Below are 21,661 nucleotides of genomic sequence, written 5' to 3' on the forward strand. Positions count from 1 at the left end.
TGAAAAAAAAGAGGGGGTGAAGAAATCTCCCCAATAGATAGTAGAGGGAAGAAGAGAGGTACCTCTACAAAATAATACACGACTGTAAAGATCTGTGGGCTTCCCAAATGGCACAGTGGCAAAAATCCGTTTGCCAATGCAGGAGACGAGGGTTCAATTCCTGGGTGGGGAAGATCCCCTGGAGAAGGAAATGGCAATACTCCACAATTCTTGCCTGGGAAACTGCATGGACAGAGGAGCCTGGCGGGCTACAGTCCATGGGGTGGCAAAGAGTCGGACACAACTGAGCGCACGTGCATCTGCACCTGTACAAACCTGTGGTGGCTCCTAATGCAGACCCAGGAGCTAACTGCCTCGGGTGCAGCTCGGTGGCTGACCAGTGGACGCACATGGCTACGAAGAAGTCATTTAACCTCACTGAGCCTTGGTCACCTCTCCTGATAGGGTTCGCCTATTGCATACAGTATTCAGGATAACCGTGAGATATCACCGTCAACATCACTAGCCCTAGTCACAGTCAGGGAAAATGCAAACACTACCTCCAGGCAAAACACGACCACATTCTTTAAAATCCTTTTTAAAGAACCTTTTCATTCATTTTTTTGAGAAACATTCATATGCTCTTATAGTCAAAAACTACAAAAAGGACACTGTTCAAGGGTCTTTCCCCTCCACCATCTGATAACCTACCCCACACTTTCCTGTCAGGCAACCCAACATTCTTAGTTTTTCCAAAACTTTCTAGAAATAAGCCATATGTATACAGGCCATTCAGTTCAGTTCAGTTCAGTCGCTCAGTCATGTCCGACTCTTTGCGACCCCATGAATTGCAGCAAGCCAGGCATCCCTGTCCATCACCAACACCGGGAGTTTACCCAAACTCAGGTGCATTGAGTCGGTGATGCCATCCAGCCATCTCATCCTCTGTCGTCCCCTTCTCCTCCTGCCCCCAATCCCTCCCAGCATCAGGGTCTTTTCCAATGAGTCAACTCTTCGCATGAGGTGGCCAGGCCATTACATAAATATTAAACCATTTTTTTCCCCCTTTTACACATGGTAGCATACCATACACATTGTTTTGCATCTTGCTTTTTTCTGTGTAAAATACGTTGAAGAATTCTGTGTATCAAAGTGATCCCTCATTCATGTCTATGGCTGCAGAGCACTAGACTACTAGGACTAGACGCTATGTATAGACCATAACCAACTGAATAGTCTCCTACTGAGATGACAGACATTGTTGAGAGTTTGCTTTCAATACAAGCAATGCTGCTACATATAATCTTGTACACAAGTTTTTATGAATATGTGAATAATTCTGCAGAACAAATTTTTTTTTCCAGATATTATACATTTATTTAAAACTTAGTTCTCACCTTGAGTATGCAAAATACAAACTCCACAAAATGTTCATTTTTTTACTTTGTAGTTTACAAATATACAAAATAGAAGTTGGCTTAAATTTATATTACATATGTATTAAGGCAAGGAACTATATAGAAAAAAAAACATTTGTTCTGCTTAAGGCATACTTGGGAATAAACCATTGTACAAATTATTGCACATCTGAAACCACAATGCATAACAGACTATATAAAAGATTAAAGTAAACCAGATGTATTTACTGGAGTTAGGTCATAAATGTAGATCAGAAGACAAAAACAGATTTTCCTTGTCAAAGCAAGCAGCAGTTTGAGAACTTTGGCCTCATCTGGTACCTTTAGAACCAAGACTTACCAAGAACCATCCTTTAGGCTATTAAACACCGTTTTCTGTACCTGGATTTCTTCCTCTTCTTCTAAGATCATCATAATGGCCTTCAGAAGGCAAATAGAATACAATGTGATCTTTATGTTTGTATTGCATCAAAACAATTCAGGGGGTTCTGGTCTTCCCTCCCCCCAACTTTCAGATCTTATACCCTGATATCCACAACTTCCAGTCACCCCCTTACAACTCACGTGTTTTAAGTCCAGAAATATATATTCAAGTTGGATTTAGAATTGGAATGCTAGAAGATCCAGTCACAGACCCCATCTGTTTTTTTGTTTTTTTGAGTTTGTCTTTTGGTTTCCTGTGTCTCCTGATTATCCATTCACAAGTTTACTCCTTGGGAACTTGACTGTGATTGTAATGCTTTCTAGCTGGGTTCCTCCCCTCACCAGGAAGACAGTGTGAAAGGTAAAAAACACTGAATTCTCTTCTGGCAGTGTGGGTCACATCCACTGTTTGGGGATTTAAAAGTGCCTCTTCATGTGTAAGGCGAGGTGGTCCAACCTTGAGAATGCCCGGTGGCGCTTCTGACACTGCCCGGTTTGTCTGCCATAGTGCTTGGTCAGTTCATCTGAGCGGGCGAACTTCCACCCTCAGCCATCCCAGTCACAGTGGTAAGGTTTCGCACCTGTATGGGGTGCGCAGGTGTGCCTTGAGATGAGAACTCTCCGCGCAGGTTTAGCCGCAGCCTGCATAATTACAAGTATGAGAGGCCGTCCTTTTCCAGAGCCATGACCTCCTCCTCCTTTTTGGCTTGGGCTCCTCCAGCATGCAGGAACTGGCTGGCACGCGCTTGGTCATGGCATGATGGGACCTGCGTCTGCATCTGATCGAGCAGGAAGGGAGGGTGGTTGGGCCCGGGGTGGGGATGGAAGCCCGGGGGGAGCGGCAGGGCAGGATGACAGTCTGGGCTGCTCAGCAAGTTCCTCGGCACCCAGGGTTGGGGTAGCCCTGCCAGGGAGCTGCTGCCCCAGGGGAAAGTCGTGCGCAGGCAGCCGGTGGCCACTGCTGAGCAGAGATCCAGTGCCCAAGCGGGCCTTGAGGGGCCAACCGACAGTACACGAGGAGACAGCCTCCCGCTTGATCTTCGGGCACATACGCAGTGGCCTGCTGCTATAGGGCCCACCACCACCGAGTGGCTGCCATCCGGGCTGCCTGTGCGAACACTGATAACCAAGGGCTGCCGTACTCGCTGCCAGGGGCACTCAGGCGAACGTGCCCGTCAGTCCACCACGTGGCGGCTGCAGCGGAATGCACACCGGGTCCAATTCGGGCTGCAGAAGCAGGGCCACGAAGCCGCCAGAGGGGCTCACGTCACTGATGTTGCCAGGTTGTAGGGAGCCGTCGGAGGGAGTGCAGACTCCTGGCTGCAGAGGTGGCTGTGCCCGCCTTGCCCCCAGCCCGGATCAATCGCTGAGGCTGCAGGTGGAGGGCGCGCTGGCGGGGCCGCTGCTCCACAGGGAGGGCGAGGACGAGGCTGATGTTTACCAGAACGCCATGGTGACCACGGGCTCCTGATGCGACAGTGAGCTGGAGAGGATAAGGTCCAGGTCCAGATCACTGAACTCGCCCGCCTCCTTCCAGAGCAGGAGGGCCGGGCTGCAGCTGCAAACTCCACCACTCTCCAGGTCGGTGGCCGCGGTCGCCGCCGCCAGGTCGTAGGGGCAGCCGGGAAGCACTGGGGAAGCCGCTTCATGTGGGGGAGCTCCTCCTGCCAGCGGTCATTCGGGGCACCTCGTCCTTCCAGCCAGGCCGGACGCGAATGTGGGGAGGGACGTGAGCAGCGCTTCCCTGGCGGCCACATCAGACTCGCCAGGTGGCTCATTAACATGGGGGCCCAAAAGGTCCTCGGGAGTCTGAAGCTGTAGGAGTATCTGAACCCCAAAGTCAACGAAGAGGAAAAAAATTTAGAAACGAAGCCAAAACCAAACCGCAAATTGCCCGACATACTTCTCCTTTGGATTAAATACAAAAGGGAGATGCCTTTAAAATAAAAGTTGCTTTGTAAACAAAAGTCCTTAGAAAAGTTGTAAACTCATAAAAATGGACAATCAGCAAAGCGCGTTAAGCAGGGCCGGTGCTCAGGCTGCGCTCCTGCGACTCAGCAGCGTCCCCCACTGCTGTTGGTCGCCATTGGCATGGAAGCTGTGGCCGGGTGGCATGGCTGGCGCAGCTAGGTGAGGCTGGGCGCGGGTCTGCGGACGGGGCAGCTGCACGAGGCGCATGGATGTGGGCGAGCGGGGGTAGGGGGGTCTGGAGGCGCGGGGAAGGGCACTTGGCCCGCCACCACCTCTGCCCTCCGCAAGCGGGCAGCCACACTCTCTCTCAGGCCCGGGAATTGCCCCAGAATACCATCTAGTCAAGACTACGGTTTTTCCAGTGGTCATGTATGGATGTGAGAGGTAAACTATAAAGAGGGTTGAGCGCAGAAGAACTGATGCTTTTGAACTGTGGTGTTGGAGAAGACTCTTGAGAGTCCCTTGGACTGCAAGAGATCCAACCAGTCCATCCTAAGGGAAATGAGTCCTGGGTATTCATTGGAAGGACTGATGTTAAAGCTGAAACTCCAATACTTTGGCCACCTGATGCAAAGAGCTGACTCATTTGAAAAGACCCTCATGTTGGGAAAGATTGAAGGCAGGAGAAGGGGACGACAGAGGATGAGATGGTTGGATGGCATCACTGACACATGGACATGAGTTTGGGTAGACTCTGGGAGTTGGTGATAGACAGGGAGGCCTGGTGTGCTGCACTCCATGGGGTCGCAGAGAGTCGGACACAACTAAGGGACTGAAATGAACTGAACTGAAATTCTTAAGAGGTGGAATTTCTAGATTGAAGCATATACAAAATGTTGATGGATATTGCAGAACTGTCCTCCATAAAAGGCAACTTACACACAACAGTAACAATGCAAAAGACTGCCTGTCTCCCAACACTGTCCCAGGCTCCTTACAGCTGCTGGGGACAGGCAGGAGACGCTATCTCAAAGAATTTTTATTCCGCTTTCCTCTGCTTATTAGTGACGTCAATCTTTCTTTCCTTCATTTAAAAATCATGTGTGTTTCCAGGTGGCCAACAGACAAATGAAAAGATGCTCAACATTATTAGATAAATGCAAATCAAAAGTACAGGGTACTCCCTCACCCCTGGTCAGACTGGCCATCATTTTAAAAATCTACAGATAAATGCTGGAGGGGATATGGAGAAAAGGGAACCCTCCTACTCTGCTGGTGGCAATAGAAGCTGGTGCAGCCACTGTGGAAACAGTATAAAGGTTCATCAGAAAACTGTAAGGAGAATTACGTATGCTCAAGCAATTCCATTCCTAGACATACAGCCAGACAAGATACATGCACCGCTATGTTTCCAGCAGCACTATTTACAATAGCTGAGGCGTGGAAACAACCTCGACATCCATCAACAGATGAAGGGGTAAATCAAGATGTGATATACATACATACATATACACGTGTGTGTATGCACATCATTAGAAAAGAAGCAATTAATGCCATGTGCAGCAACATCGACCCAACTAGAGATTACCATGCTAAGTGAATTAAGTCAGAAAAAGACAAATAGCATATGGTATCACTTCTGTGTGAAGTCTAAAATATGGCACCAATGAACCTACCTATTAAACAGAAACAGAATCACAGACATGGACCAAGGTGGTGCCCAGGGTGAGGCATTGTGGGAGGAACGGAGTTGGAGGCTGAGGTCAGCGATGTAAGCTATTATATACAGAAGGGATAAACGACAAGGTCCTACTGTATAGCACAAAGGACTATATGCAATATCCTATTATAAACCATAATGGAAAAGAGTACTTTTAAAATGTATGTGTATATATATATTCATACATACATATAAATGTATAACTGAAGCACTGCTGTATAGCAGAAATTAACACAACACTGTAAATTAATTTTTTAAAATACTGATTAAAAATCATCAATATTTCTATGGACAACCTAGTCACCTCCTTTGTTCATTTTTCTCCTTGGTAGTGGAGCTGTCTGTAATTTACAGGAGCTCCTTATATATTAGGAAAACAAGTCCTTTGTCTGAAACTTGAATTGAAAATATCCTCTCCACCTTGGAAGTTGTTTTTTCACTTTGCCTATGGTGTTTCTACCAAGTATAAAGTTCATTTTTTGTTTTGCTTCAACATTTCAAATTTAACACTTTTATTTCATATTTTCTGGATTTTAAGTAAAAAATTTTAAACGCCCTCCCTTCTCTAAATTTCCAGAAAAAAAATAATCCAGGGTTTCTTGCAGTCATTATGTCACTTTTTACATTAAATCTTTGCTCCATCTGCCATTTACTTTAGTATACAAATTGAGCTCTGGTACCAATTTTCTCTTTTTTTTTTTCTCCCAGACAACTTACTAACCCCTATTCCCCCAGTGTTTGAATAGCAGATTTATTAGAAACTAAATCCCCTTTAAGTATTGACAGTAGATTCTGGATTTTTACCCTGCTTGATTAACCTGTCTCTCCACAAACCCAGCCCTATAGTATGTCTTAACATTTGATAAGACAGTTAAAGGGAAAAGGCAGTTAGGCTAAAAACTATTAACGATAGTATTTATCCCACACTCCATGGAACAAATACATAGTTACTCACCTTGCTGTGGGCATGAAACACAAAAGTTCAATCGAAAATTTACTAAAATGCAGATGGGATCCTGTTAGCACACCTGGTTTTCCAGGTGAAAAAGACAACAGAAGTAGAAACATCTTTGAATCCATGACCAGTTCTCAGCCTTGCCTCCGATGAAGCACACAGGAAGGACATCACCACAATAGGAGATAGGAGAGCCTGTCTGTGTGCGATTCCTAGTCTCCAGCCTCACCTCAGCTGCCTCACACAGAGGAGTGTGCAGAGCTGACTATTCTAAGGACAGCCTTCCGTCCAGCCTGTTTTTAAAATAGTTTGCAGGAGCCAGTCCTTTACCCATCACTCCTTGGGACAGTCCTCCCAATGGACAGTGACCTGACGAATGTATCACAACACAAAGGCCAAGAACACAGCACGGGAACTTCGAACACTCTTCCCAAAGGTGAGAGGTCTCAGAATCACCCTACAGTCATGTTACCGTTAAGATGAGTAAAAACACACCCCTGAAATGCAACGCCATTTAAAGAAGCTATAGAGTTACTTATCTTGCCTGAAAACTTTGGAAAATAAGTTTCTGGAGTTCTTAAAGGTAGACACGATCTATTGGCAAGCCCTGCAAAATCGGCTAATGGCCAGTAAAGTAGAAGCACATTAAGTGAATAGAGCACAGTGGCGTGCTAACTTGCTTCAGTCGTGTCGGACTCTATAGACCGTAGAGTCAGACACTATAGACTCTACAGTTGGACTCTACAGACTCTATAGACTATAGCCCACCAGGCTGCTCGGTCCATGGAATTCTCCAAGCAAAAGTACTGGAGTGGGTTGCCGTGCCCTCCTCCAAGGAATCTTCCCAACCCAGGGATCAAACCCCACGTCTCTTATGCCTCCTGCACTGGCAGGTGGTTTCTTTGCCACCAGTACCACCTGGGAAGCCCCAGTGTTCAGTGGCAGCACATGTAATTTTTACTATAATTAAACTCCAAAATTAAATTTTTTAGATGTCACCATTATCCTTCATTTCTTTTTCTCTGAAACTATTATTCTTAACAAAAACTCCCAAGAAGAAAAGAGCTGTGAAAACATTCACTCTTACCTTCCACATAAGGCCCCTCTTTTGGATGCTCACGGACTCTTAGATTGAAGGTTTTGGATGACTTCCGCCTAAGAAGATCTCTCACACGTTCATTATAAATTTCTAAGTAGCTAAAAATGACAAACAGAGTTGAATTCAGTAAAATTACTGCAGGCACTAATAGCAGCAGCAGCAGCATACATTTATGGGCGATAACTACATATCAGGTACAGCACTTTACGGGGATTATTTCCTTTAATCCCTACAATAGGTCAAAGGTAGGTACTATCTTCCTCGTCTTACACACTAGGCAGCAAAGACTTGGGCGATTTAAACAGCCTGTCCAAGGCCTCACAGCCTCTGAGAGCTCAGGCAGCCAGGAGAATACCCTGATTGCCATATCTGCCCTCAAACCACTGACCAAACTGCCTCTCCACACAGGTTTAAGTCCAAGGAAAGGGGGAAAAAAACACCTCCACCGCCCAGATTTACTTAAAGATCAGAATGACAGTGATCCAACAAACATAAAGAATAACACAAACCTTATTCAAATAAAAGAATAAGGCAAGTGGGTACAAACTGAAAGGTCAAAAGCTCACTGCATTTGAGATGAGCATCATACATTAATTTCAGACCAGGCTGGGTTACCTCCACTAACCTCCAAAGCCCTCATCCAAATGGTACCCAAGGAGGTCACTGAACACATTCGTGCTTTGAGCTTGACTTCCAACCAGCACAGCACAGAATGGGGAAAGGCAGACTCTCCTCTCAGGGATGCAAAGGCCGTATCCATTCCTCATGCCTTGAATCAAGCTCACACACACTCACTCAAGGCACAGGCCCTACCTGACTTCAGTTCGAAAAGACGCCTCATCCCATCTGGTGGTTTCGTTTATCTGACTGAAGAGCCCTTCGCAGATCCGGGGTATTAAGCCAGAATCGCCCTGCAGTGGGAAAGAGGGGTGCCTCAGCTGTAACTTGAAATAAAAGCACCTGATGATTGCATCTGCAATGGGCTGGGGTGGACTTAGACTCCGGGGGCCTACAGGCCCACCCCAGGGACCTGGGCTCACCCCTTCCAGGACTGCTTCCTATCCTCTGAAATAAGAGGATTGAGCCTTCTAATTTCTACATGCTGGGACCATAGTAATAGACAGTTGTCAGCTGTCAATCAGCTAAATCGTGGCTTGCAAACATAAGATGTATTCTCTAGCTCTCAAACCAGAGAGTCTACTGCTGTAAAACAAATGTTAAAAAATTTGATCTGGTCAAAGGACAAAAAAAGCTGAAATACACACTGGGCAGAAACCTTAAGAAGTCCTCAAAGAAGCTATTTGTCTTATAAAGGCGCTGATGATCACATTAAGACATACAGACTGTGATGCACTAATTCCTACCCTGTCCTCCCTCGACAGAAAGGTTTCAGTACATCACATTACTTATGTGACGTGGGTGTAATTATAGTATTCATGTTTCAGTTGGCAATGACAAGCTGACGAGCCTCAGAATGGCACCAAAGACAAGGAAAAATGCTCCTGTTAGGAGGCCAAACTGAGGTTTCAATGTTTTCTTCTGAAATCTCTCTCTCCTCGCACCTAATCTCCCATTCCCCCCACCCAAAAAAGATATATATACATATACATACACATTTATATATATATATATCATCACAAGGTTTAGGAGAACTTTTTTTCCTTTACACCATTAAATCAGTACCAATTCTTATAAAATAAAAATTGGCCCTTTCACCACATTTTTTGTTCTTACTTTAACAAATCAAATAAAAAAAGAATACTCAAATGGTACTCAATTGTAAGGTCATAGAAAAACAGCTGTAACTTGTGAGTGCTTTATAAATGCTGAACTTACATAAACTAGCTAAGAGGAAATCAACAAGCAAAAAAAAAAAAAAATTTTGTTTTCTATTTTTTGGCCACACATGGCATGTGGTATCTTAGTTCCCTGACCAGGCATCACACCCATGCCTACTGCAGTGGAAGCTCAGAGTCTTAACCACTGGACCACTGGGGAAGTCCCATAAATTTCATTTTTAGAGAAGGCTTTTTTCCCAAAGCACAGCAGGAAAGAAGGAAGGGTGGAGTAATGGTAAAAGGAAATGTGAAACTCTTGAAATCATCGGTTCTTCAGTTCTTCTCTTATTTTTCGTTGCTTCTCAGGACTGAGGATTCGCAGCGCTGCATTTACTTCTACTACAAAGAAGACGCCTGGATTTAAGGAGCCAGGACACACGGGCTGAAAGGCTTTCATCCAGAAAGACCTATCCTCCTTCAATGCATTACTTCTCCCACGAACCACCGAACCTGCAGCATTTGGGCCACCTCTGAGCCTGCCAGCAGGAAGCCCAGCCAAGCTCTGCTAGGTCCTCGACTCCCAGAGTCAGTGAACAGTTTTCCAAACCATGACATGAGAGAAGTAAAACACACCAGCACCGTCCAGGTCTGGAGAAAACACAGAACGGGATAAGGTTCTACAATCACTCCCAGCTTCTCCTCTGCCGTCTATTTTGGGGCAAGTATAATTTTAATGTCTTTAATTTATATAGCATGACTACTAAACTCTACACACTATGTTTGTAACTGTGTAGACTCTATATAACCCATGTAATTCTTACATTTTTCATGTATTCACTGGATTTATGCAGTACCTTTCCACCAAGGAGATTCTTTTTTTTTACATTTTTCTTGGGCAAAAGTGTTTTGAATAATTTTAAAAAGAACAGATTTCAGTAATTTTATTCAAACTGTTGGGTTGGCAGAAAAGAAGAATAAATTACTTGCAGGCCCAGCACACTTTTTTTTTTATAAGATTATAAAGCCTTTAAAAACGGAAAAGGAACTGAGACTCCCATCCATTATTCATGCTTATAAACTTAAAACTGTTTCTAATTTTAAAATCTCTCAGAGGAAATTTCATCCCACTTATTACTGAGTTTTATCTTACTACTAAAGAATGATGAGAACACGAAAAGCATGTTTAGTACCAACCACGTAGACAAAAGGGACATTCTCATCAGTCCAAAGAGAAAATGAGAAATTTGCTTCCCACACAGTGTAAGCCACGTACAGAGTCTCCCATCATAGTGTATGACTTTCCTGATCCGGTCTGCCCGTACGCAAAGACACAAGCATTATAACCTTCGAACGCAGACTTCACGACATCTGTGCCAAGGGTTTTGAAAACCTGGAAGCAAAAAAACAAAAAAGATATAATTAACCATGGATTTTAATAGAAGCCCCTTCAGTGCTGACAGCATTCTTGAATACTACATTCATAGGATTATACCATGCGAAGAAATCACTGAAGAGCTGTTAACAACAGAATACGTGTACTCCAGTTTTTAATCAAAAAGAAACTTCTTAACAAAGCAAAAAGCAATCTCATCCTTTTTCCCACTTAAGTTAACAAAAGATTCCTAAAACATAAAAAGGCAAACAAGGCGAAGTGACAATCATGTACAGAAGCAGAGACAATTTTAAAGCATGGTAACTTACCATCTCAGAAGTAAATAAACACATAAAGTGATTCATTCTATACCAGAGCTTCCATAAACTAAATATTCAAAACCTGAAAGTCACAGCAGCCAGAAGTTATGGCCCAAACCATGCCAAATCAACGCCATCATTTTAAGGATACGGCTATTCATCAGTCTCCAGAGGCTCTCACGAGCTGAGTGACAGGTGGGTGCGGGTGAGGCTGGGATGCTGGGCTCCACCAAGTCAGAGTCCAGTCGATCTTCCCTCTTTGGATATTTTCGAAGCAAGATGAGCTTTGTGGGGCCTGTGATGGTGCTCACGGCCCTGAGTCCACGTCCAATGTACCCCACAACCGCAGTGGGACACTCGGGAATGGACGGGAGCGAAGGACAAATGCGTGACCTACGTGATCAATGCGAACGAAGCAACCCGAGATGCCCGGTCATCCTCCTTACCCCAGCGAGGGAGGGGACCAGCCGAAGCTTTCTAACCCCCACCTGCCTTTCAGGTCGCCTCCTGGCCTCTCGGACCAGGACACCAAGGGCACAAAGAACACCTCCCTCCTTCAAAAACAAGTCGCATCAGCAGCTGAGGAGACGGCAGAGAGCGGGGGTGCAATCAGGCTCTCAGAGCAGCAAGAGGTGTGGGATGCACACAGGCCGGGGCAGGATCCACATCAGCCCAGCAGGACAGCGGACTCTCCGGGAGCGACACTGCGCGAACTGACTCTAGAAACACCGCCTTCCCGAGGGGCCTGGGCCCTCCGGGCAGACCCCACCCCAGACGGCCTGATGACCACCGGCCGCCTGCTCCCCCCTTCCCCGGTAAGCGTCCCGCCACCTACACGGGCTGTCAGCCAGGACGCCTCCGGCCCATCGGCCTGCCCTCCTGTTCAAGCTTCGTCTCCTCAGTCAGAGGTGTACAGCCTACCTCTTCAACCAGGCCATCTCCACGGAGGATCTCCCATTACCCTCCTTCACTCTGACTTAAGTTTCATCCACTTCCGCTTTAGGAGCTGACATCTTCTGATCTTTTTCTCACAGTCAGATGACTAACTCAACCTTCAACTGTATTTGTGACCCACCCTTGGGGCAAGCTGTGCCACCAGGTCCTCTGTCCCAGGGAGAGGCGAGGCAGTGGGCCCGCAGCAGCCGCAGGGCTGGGAACCACAGCCACCTCCCCAGCCCGGGCCGCGCGCTGCTCAGCATCGGCCTGGAGGCCCGAGCCCACGCTGAAGGCCTTCCTTCACCCCCTCCACACACATCCACACACACACACACTTCCGTGAAGCAGAACCAGGAATCCCACAGGGACTTTGGGCTCCAGACTAACCATCTGAGAGGCTGGTTTTCACCACCGCATATAGAATAGGAAGAAAACTGTAAATATTTAATTCTTCCTGATCAGACAAAAAACCAAATGACAGATTATGATTTTTAACACGTCACAGGATGCCAGTGGAGAGGAAGAACAACCTTCCAAAAGCTTCCCAAAGAATAAAGAAACAATCTCTCATACTTTTGTCTGGGGCTAAAACAAAGTCACGGAAAATACCATATTTAAACCAAACCCCAGGGACTTCCCTGGTGGTCCAATGGCTAAGACTCCACGCTTCCCCTGAAGGGGGCCTGAATTCCATTCCTGGGCAGGGAACTCAGATTCCACATGCCGCAGGGTGTGGCCAAAATAATAACAATAATAAAAAACAAACCCCAAAGTTTTCAAGATGGAATTCTTCCCTTGGGTTAAAATCCATACCCGCCACTTTACTCTTCATTTATTCTCTAGAAATCTACTCAGCTGGTATTCCACCTGACTCGGGGCCTGGGGGTAGGGCAGGGGCTGGTGGAGAGGACCCTGTAACTGGCACAGAAAAACGCAGGCCCCGAGGGGCTGAGATGCAGGTCGGGCTCAGTCTCAGCTTCAAGTCGGCTGGGAACCCAGAGAATCAGCAGGGCAGTGCCCACACCTCAGGGCCCCTAGCAGGGAAACAGGCTCCCCATGGCAGCTCCCACCAAGGACTTGTCGACCAACTGAGGTGGGGAAGGAGGGGCCGCTGGATGGGCTGACAGGCTGCCCTCCTGGCCAGGGACCTGGAGACCACGCTTGCTGAGAGGCTTAAAGCCGATTCCAGAGCAAAGGGAGGCACTGCAGGTCCTCGCTGGAGGGCAACTGCCCACAGCGGGGCACTTGCAAACAAAAGACTCTCCTTCCAGCTATCAAGGGGGAGATTTTAGGTCTCAAGTTTCTCTGGGGTCGAATCAAGGAACAGGCAAGCCTGAGAGCAGAGCCTCCCTTTGGAGTTGGAAGAACCATTAAGAAAATCACCTTGCTAATACAGCTCAACTCCAGAAAAATAAATGACCCAATCAAAAAATGGGCCAAAGAACTAAATACACATTTCTCCAAAGAAGACATACAGATGGCTAACAAACACATGAAAAGATGCTCAACATCACTCATTATCAGAGAAATACAAATCAAAACCACTATGAGGAACCATTTCACACCAGTCAGAATGGCTGCGATCCAAAAGTCTACAAGCAATAAATGCTGGAGAGGGTGTGGAGAAAAGGGAACCCTCTTACACTGTTGGTGGGAATGCAAACTAGTACAGCCACTATGGAGAACAGTGTGGAGATTCCTTAAAAAACTGGAAAGAGAACTGCCTTATGATCCAGCAATCCCACTACTGGGCATACACACTGAGGAAACCAGAAGGGAAAGAGACATGTGTACCCCAATGTTCATCGCAGCACTGTTTATTATAGCCAGGACATGGAAGCAACCTAGATGCCCATCAGCAGGTGAATGGATAAGAAAGCTGTGGTACATATACACAATGGAGTATTACTCAGCCATTAAAAAGAATACATTTGAATCAGTTCTAATGAGATGGATAAAACTGGAACCTATTATACAGAGTGAAGTAAGCCAGAAAGAAAAACACCAATACAGTATACTAACACATATATATGGAATTTAGAAAGATGGTAACAATAACCCTGTGTACGAGACAGCAAAAGAGACACCGATGTATAGATCAATCTTATGGACTCTGTGGGAGAGGGAGAGGGTGGGGAGATTTGGGAGAATAGCATTGAAACATGTATAATATCATGTATGAAACGAGTCGCCAGTCCAGGTTCGATGCACGGTACTGGATGCTTGGGGCTGGTGCACTGGGACGACCCAGAGGGAGGGTAGGGGAGGGAGGAGGAGGAGGGTTCAGGATGGGGAACGCGGGTATACCTGTGGTGGATTCATTTCGATATTTGGCAAAACTAATATAATATTGTAAGTTTAAAAGTAAAATAAAATTAAAAAAAAAAAAAAGAAAAAAAAAAAAGAAAATCAGACCTTACTTAAATGGTCTTTAATCAAGATGAGCATGGACTTTTAACTGCTCACTGATTTTTTTTTCTAAATTTAAAATTAATTTGGAAGGAAGAAATATTAACTGTCATCTTATTTGGAATTTGTTTAACATCATGGGAAACTTGACTTGTACTACAGTAACGGGCATGATATACTGTCTCAAGGTGCCATTACATTTTAATCATTTTTAAAGAGAAGAAAAAGACAAAGGGTGACTTCACGCACGCTAAGCTTGTGATCTTCCCCTCTTTACAGCCGGCGTGTGACCTGTCAGCTCAGCTCCTGGGCAGGATCTGCCAGCGTGAAAACATGAGCCCACACAATACCAGCTAATAAAATCAGAGGTGAGGGAGATTGCCTTTTGAACAGAGTAGAAAATGGGTGTTTTCCCCAAAATGCCAAACTTATAGAAAAAGAGATCAGATTTGTGATTACAAAGGTGGGAAGTAGGGAGAGAGAGAACTGGAAGAAGTTGGACAAGAGGTACAACCCTGCAGTTATTAGAGAAATAAATCAGATAAGATCAGATCAGATCAGTCGCTCAGTCGTGTCCGATTCTTTGAGACCCCATGAATCACAGCACGCCAGGCCTCCCTGTCCATCACCGACTCCCGGAGTTCACCCAGACTCACGTCCATCGAGTCAGTGATGCCATCCAGCCATCTCATCCTCTGTCGTCCCCTTCTCCTCCTGCCCCCAATCCCTCCCAGCATCAGAGTCTTTTCCAATGAGTCAACTCTTTGCATGAGATGGCCAAAGTACTGGAGTTTCAGCTTTAGTATCATTCCTTCCAAAGAAATCCCAGGGCTGATCTCCTTCAGAATGGACTGTTGGATCTCCTTGCAGTCCAAGGGACTCTCAAGAGTCTTCTCCAACACCACAGTTCAAAAGCATCAATTCTTCGGCGCTCAGCATTCCTCACAGTCCAACTCTCACATCCATACATGACCAAAGGAAAAACCATAGCCTTGACTAGACGAACCTTTGTTGGCAAAGTAATGTCTCTGCTTTTGAATATGCTATCCAGGTTGGTCATAACTTTCCTTCCAAGGAGTAAGCGTCTTTTAATTTCATGGCTGCAGTCACCATCTGCAGTGATTCTTGGAGCCCAGAAAAATAAATTCTGACACTGTTTCCACTGTTTCCCCATCTATTTCCCATGAAGTGATGGGACCGGATGCCATGATCTTCGTTTTCTGAATGTTGAGCTTTAAGCCAACTTTTTCACTCTCCACTTTCACTTTCATCAAGAGGCTTTTGAGTTCCTCTTCACTTTCTGCCATAAGGGTGGTGTCATCTGCATATCTGAGGTTATTGATGTTTCTCCCAGCAATCTTGATTCAGCTTGTATTTCTTCCAGTCCATTGTTTCTCATGATGTACTCTGCATAGAAGTTAAATAAACAGGGTGACAATATACAGCCTTGACGTACTCCTTTTCCTATTTGGAGCCAGTCTGTTGTTCCATGTCCAGTTCTAACTGTTGCTTCCTGACCTGCATACAAATTTCTCAAGAGGCAGATCAGGTGGTCTGGTATTCCCATCTCTTTCAGAATTTTCCACAGTTTATTGTGATCAACACAGTCAAAGGCTTTGGCATAGTCAATAATGCAGAATAGATTTTTTCTGGAACTCTCTTGCTTTTTCCATGATCCAGCGGATGTTGGCAATTTGATCTCTCGTTCCTCTGCCTTTTCTAAAACCAGCTTGAACATCAGGAAGTTCACGGTTCACATATTGCTGAAGCCTGGCTTGGAGAATTTTGAGCATTACTTTACTAGCGTGTGAGATGAGTGCAATTGTGTGGCATTCTTTGACATTGCCTTGGCATTGTTTGAGCATTCTTTGGCATTGCCTTTCTTTGGGACTGAATGAAAACTGACCTTTTCCAGTGCTGTGGCCACTGCTGAGTTTTCCAAATTTGCTGGCATATTGAGTGCAGCACTTTCACAGTATCCTCTTTCAGGATTTGAAATAGCTCAACTGGAATTCTATCACCTCCACTAGCTTTGTTTGTAGTGATGCTTTCTAAGGCCCACTTGACTTCACATTCCAGAATGTCTGGCTCTAGGTCAGTGATCACACCATCGTGATTATTTGGGTCAGGAAGATCTTTTTTGTACAGTTCTTCTGTGTATTCTTGCCATCTCTTCTTAATATCTTCTGCTTCTGTTAGGTCCATACCATTTCTGTCCTTTATCGAGCCCATCTTTGCATGAAATGTTCCTTTGGTATCTCAGATTTTCTTGAAGAGATCTCTAGTCTTTCCCATTCTGTTGTTTGCCTCTATTTCTTTGCATTGATTGCTGAAGAAGGCTTTCTTATCTCTTCTTGCTATTCTTTGGAACTCTGCATTCAGATGTTTATATCTTTCCTTTTCTCCTTTGCTTTTCGCTTCTCTTCTTTTCACAGCTATTTGTAAGGCCTTCCCAGGCAGCCATTTTGCTTTTTTGCATTTCTTTTCCATTGGGATGGTCTTGATCCCTGTCTCCTGTACAACATCACGAACCTCATTCCATAGTTCATCAGGCACTTTATCAATCAGATCTGCTGCAGCTGCTGCTAAGTCACTTCAGTCGTGTCCGACTCTGTGCGACCCCATAGACAGCAGCCGCTCCCCTGTCCCTGGGATTCTCCAGGCAAGAACACTGGAGTGGGTTGCCACTACCTTCTCAAATGGATGAAAGTGAAAAGTGAAAGTGAAGTCGCTCAGTCGTGTCCTAGTCGTAGCGACCCCATGGACTGCAGCCCACCAGGCTCCTCTGTCCATGGGATTTTCCAGGCAAGAGTACTGGAGTGGGGTGCCATCGCCTTCTCCACTGTATAATCATAAGGGATTTGATTTAGGTCATACCTGAATGGTCTAGTGGTTTTCCCTACTTTCTTGAATTTACGTCTGAATTTGGCAATAAGGAGTTTATGGTCTGAGCCACAGTCAGCTCCTGGTCTTGTTTTTGCTGACTGTATAGAGCTTCTCCACCTATGGCTGCAAAGAATATAATCAATCTGATTTCGATGTTGACCATCTGGTAATGTCCATGTATAGAGTCTTCTCTTGTGTTGTTGGAAGAGGGTGTTTGTTATGACCAGTGCAGTGAAATAAATACTAAGGATAAAATATAAAACAGTGATGACTACAGTTAACACTGCCGCACAGTATACAGTAAAGCTGTTAAGAGAACAGATCTTAAGAGTTGTCATCACAAGGAGAATTTTTTTCTTTTTCTTTTCCTTGTATCTATATGAGAAGACGGATGTCAGCTGAACCTACTGTGGTCATCATTTCACAAGATATATAAAGCAAACCACCATGCTGTATACCTTAAACTTACATGGTGATGTATGTCAATTACTTCTCAGTAAAACTGGGGGAAAAAATGCAAAAAATAGGTATTTTCCTGTATCTCTGCTGGTTCTATTAACATGTGGTTCTACCAGAAAGCAGCATTCACTCACGTATCTCAAAGGTTTTATCAGTTTTGAAGTGAGTATAAATAACCTGAGACTGTTCAGAGTCAAGGAACCCAAACATCTGAATCTCAGACCGGAAGCTGGGAAGTGTGCTCCTGAATTGAGAACTCTTCATATTCTCACTATTTTTAACTCTGGACAGGTATTTTTGCCTCCTGTTTCTGCTTCCCTGACCTTAACTCTCACTGAATCCAGGAACTGTCACCTGTTCCCATAATTGGACCACCAACCGCAGACGAGGCTTCTTGGTTAGCAAACGCATGCTGAGCACCTCCAGGGGGCCAGGCCCTGCTGTCCACGCCGCCACTCCCATGTCTGGGCTTTCCCTCAGCACAGCCCCTGTCCCTAGGGGCCTCAAACCCAGGTTCCATGTGGGGAAAGCCAGCCACTAGCCAGGTAAGTCAGGAGGAAAGGCTTCGTGGTACTTCCTTCATCCTCTGGTGAAGACGCTCTAAGGAGGGGGAAGAAACCAGCTTTCCCCTTAAACTGTCTCACACCAGTCACCTCATCCCCACTCCTACACGAAAGCCCAAGTCTGGATTCCACTAGCTGTAACATTCTGTTCTTCACCACACTCCTAGCTACCAACATTGATAAGTCCACTAATCTCAGGACCAAAGTTATCTTCATTCCCTCGCTGGCCCATTTAGTCACTCAACTGGGCAGCCCTGTCCACCTGTCACTGAGAACACACCGACCCTTCCTCCTATACCCTTAAGGCCTTCCACTGGCATCTCCTCTGCCCTGTACAGCAGCCCTAGGATTTCTACGCTGTCCAGTTTGGCTTCCCTCATGGCTCAGACGGTAAAGCGTCTGCCCGCAACACGGGCGACCTGGGTTCAAGCCCTGGGTTGGGAAGATCCCCTGGAGAAGGAAATGGCAACCCACTCCAGTATTCTTGCCTGGAGAATCCCATGGACAGAGGATCCTGGTAGGTTACAGTCCACGGGGTAGCAAAGAGTTGGACACGACTGAGCGACTTCACTTTCTTTCAATTCAGTGCATTAGATCTACAGACTTGATCTAATCCACTGAGTTATTTACCCTGAGTCTCTCTGACAAGAAAATTGGAGCTACGTTGACCTTGTTTGGTTCCTGAGGGGCTTAAACAGGCAGCAGCCACGAGCACCCAGCACACCCAGCAGAGTTTCTGAGTCCGGGGCACATTCCAGCAACACCAGTCCCCGCTGCCTCTCCCTGCCCCTCCCACGTGCCAGGCGCCTCCCGTCCACTCACAGCCCCCACTCCTTCTGCCATCATCCTGTCTATGTTTCCCTGATGGTGAATCAACATCTTCCAGATCCAATCCCTCCAGGCTCTTCCTTGGAACAACTTCTCCAAGTTCACAGCCCATCTTAACTTTAACCCAGCACTTAAATCGCCTCAGAAAGCCGTCTCCACCAAACATTTCTAAACCAACTACATTTCTCAGATTAAGGAGTATGCATGTCATCTGGGGTTCTTCTAAAAATGCAGTCTGGTTCAGTGGGGATAGTCCCTGAAATTCTGCATTTCTAACACTTCCTCAGGCAATGCTGAGATTCCAGCATGTGGACACACCAGCTGACAAGAAACTAGATGATGATACCACTTCAAGATGCTACCACATGGGTAGGAAGGCCAGGCTGGGAATTCTATTAGGTTGGCTGGAATACATTCTTAAATAAATGTGGTTATGTTATATATCATTTTAATGCACATTTCTCGCTTTATGCTTTTGCTAGTGATGTATTACTTGCTGTATATTTTATATTTATTTTGGACTATGGAAATGATGTTAGACAAAAAGCAAATTCGAGTGATTTCCTTACTCAAGTTCAAAATGGGTTGAAAGGACCAGAGACAACTCACAACATGAGTAACACATTTGGCCCAGGAACTGCTAATGGATGTTCAGTGCAGTGGTGGTTCAAGAAGTTCTGCAAAGGAGTGCCTTGAAGATGAGAAGTGCAACGGCCAGCCACTGGAAGCTGACAATGACAACTGAGAGCCATCATCAAAGCTGATCCTCTTACAACTACACAAGAAGTTGCCAAAGAACTCAGCATCAACCATGCTATGGTCGTTCAGCATTTGAAGCAACTTGGAAAGGTGAAAAAGCTCAGTAAGCGGGTGCCTCATGAGCTGACCACAAATCTAAAAAAAAATCGTTGAAGTATCGTCTCCTCTTATTCTATGCAACAATGAACTATTTCTCAATTAGATTGGGACGTGCAACGAAAAGTGGATTTTATACAACAACTAGCTCAGTGGTTGGACCGTGAAGCTCCAAAGTACTTCCCAAAGCCAAACTCGCACCAAAAAAAGGCCATGGTCACTGTTCAGTGGTCTGCTGCCAATCTGATCCACTACAGCTTTCTGAATCCCAGCAAAACCATTACAACTGAGAAGTATGCTCAGCAAAAAGATGAGATGAACTGAAAACTGCAATGCCTGCATTCGACATTGGTCAACAGAACAGGCCCAATTCTTTTCCATGACAACGCCTGACCACATGTCACATAACCAACACTTCAAAAGTTAAACAATTATTCTACAAAGCTCTGCCTCATCCGTCACATTCACCTGACTTCTCACCAACTTTCTACCACTTCTTTGAGCATCTCAATGACTTTTTTGCAGGGAAAATGCATCCACAACCAGCAGGAGGCAGAAAATGCTTTCCCAAGAGTTTGCTGAATCCTGAGCCACAGATTTTTAAGCTACAGGAATAAACAAACTTATTTCTTGTTGGCAAAAATGTGTTGATTGTAATGGTTCTTATTTTGATTAATAAAAATGTGTTTGAGCCTCATTACCATGATTTAAAATTCACAGTCCAAAACAGCAATCACATTTGCACCACCCTTAATACCCTCAGTTTAACACCTGGAGAACTGAAGCTACATCTCGAAAGAAGCTGTTAGCAAGCCAGGAAGAAGCCCAGAGATGCAACCAGTTTCTCCCACAACACTGTGCTTCCCTAGAACCCCGCTATGCTCTAATGCCTGCTTGTCCCACCCAAGGAAACCCACTAGTCCTTCTGGTCACGTGACATGTCATCACGTGATGGTCCCCTGGAGGGCCTTCGGGTCTGTTCCCTGCCAATGTCAGGTATACATTTCAGATCACAGAAGTCCACAGCACAGGTTTCCTGGACAAACCCCATCTTCATTCTATGTTCCAGAAAGATTCTGGGCAAAACGATCTTTCTTTCTGGAACCTACAATGGTGCACCCAAGAAGGGGAAATGTGACTTGGGTTTGAAGTCTACATCCTAAAGCTCTGCATCTGGGTAGGACTCAAGGTTAAATGAGTAATCTGCCAGGCTTAGCAGTACACACAGGAAGACCTCAAAGACACTGCGATCCAGTTCAGATCACCACAACAAAGCAACAACTGGAATAAACCAAGGCTCACAAATGTTTTGGTTCCCTGCGCAAATAAAAGTTATGTTTATATTGTATTGTAGTAGTCTACTAAGTGTGTAGTAGCATAATGTCTAAAAAAAATAATATACATACTTTAATTAAAAAATATTTTCTTACTAGAAAATACTAACCATCATCTGAGCCTTCAACAAGTCATTATCTTGTTGCAAAAGTAATATGACAGATCACTGGTCAAATATAATAATGGAAAAAGTTTGAAATATTGCGAGAAGTACCAAAACGTGACACGGAGATACCGACTGAGCAAATGCTGTTGGAAAAATGACACAAACTCACTTGACACGAGGTTGCCACAACCTTCAATTTATAAAAAAGAGTATCTACAAAGTTTAATAAAGCAAAGCACAGTAAAATAAAGTAAGTCTATAAACGTCCCCCTCAAAATGCTTTATTTGCAAAGCTCCTTTAAAACTGTA

The 21,661-nt window shown here is 45.2% G+C and overlaps 1 protein-coding gene and 1 pseudogene across 6 annotated transcripts in view; both read right to left on the minus strand.

Annotated features, from left to right (window-relative positions):
- Positions 1-21,661, minus strand: part of KIF16B (kinesin family member 16B) — a 307,508-nt gene that overhangs the window by 241,961 nt on the left and 43,886 nt on the right. For all 6 annotated transcript variants that reach the window (XM_070800719.1, XM_070800718.1, XM_070800715.1 and 3 more), the window contains exons 4-6: positions 10,557-10,673; positions 8,319-8,416; positions 7,494-7,603 (exon numbers count right to left, since the gene is read on the minus strand). In XM_070800719.1, coding sequence (XP_070656820.1) covers positions 7,494-7,603; positions 8,319-8,416; positions 10,557-10,673 — 325 coding nt within the window. The remainder of the gene's footprint in view (positions 1-7,493; positions 7,604-8,318; positions 8,417-10,556; positions 10,674-21,661) is intronic.
- On the minus strand, positions 8-7,487 carry LOC139186437 (Krueppel-like factor 4 pseudogene; annotated as a pseudogene).

Source organism: Bos indicus, chromosome 13, assembly GCF_029378745.1.
Source record: "Bos indicus isolate NIAB-ARS_2022 breed Sahiwal x Tharparkar chromosome 13, NIAB-ARS_B.indTharparkar_mat_pri_1.0, whole genome shotgun sequence".
NCBI lineage: Eukaryota > Metazoa > Chordata > Mammalia > Artiodactyla > Bovidae > Bos > Bos indicus.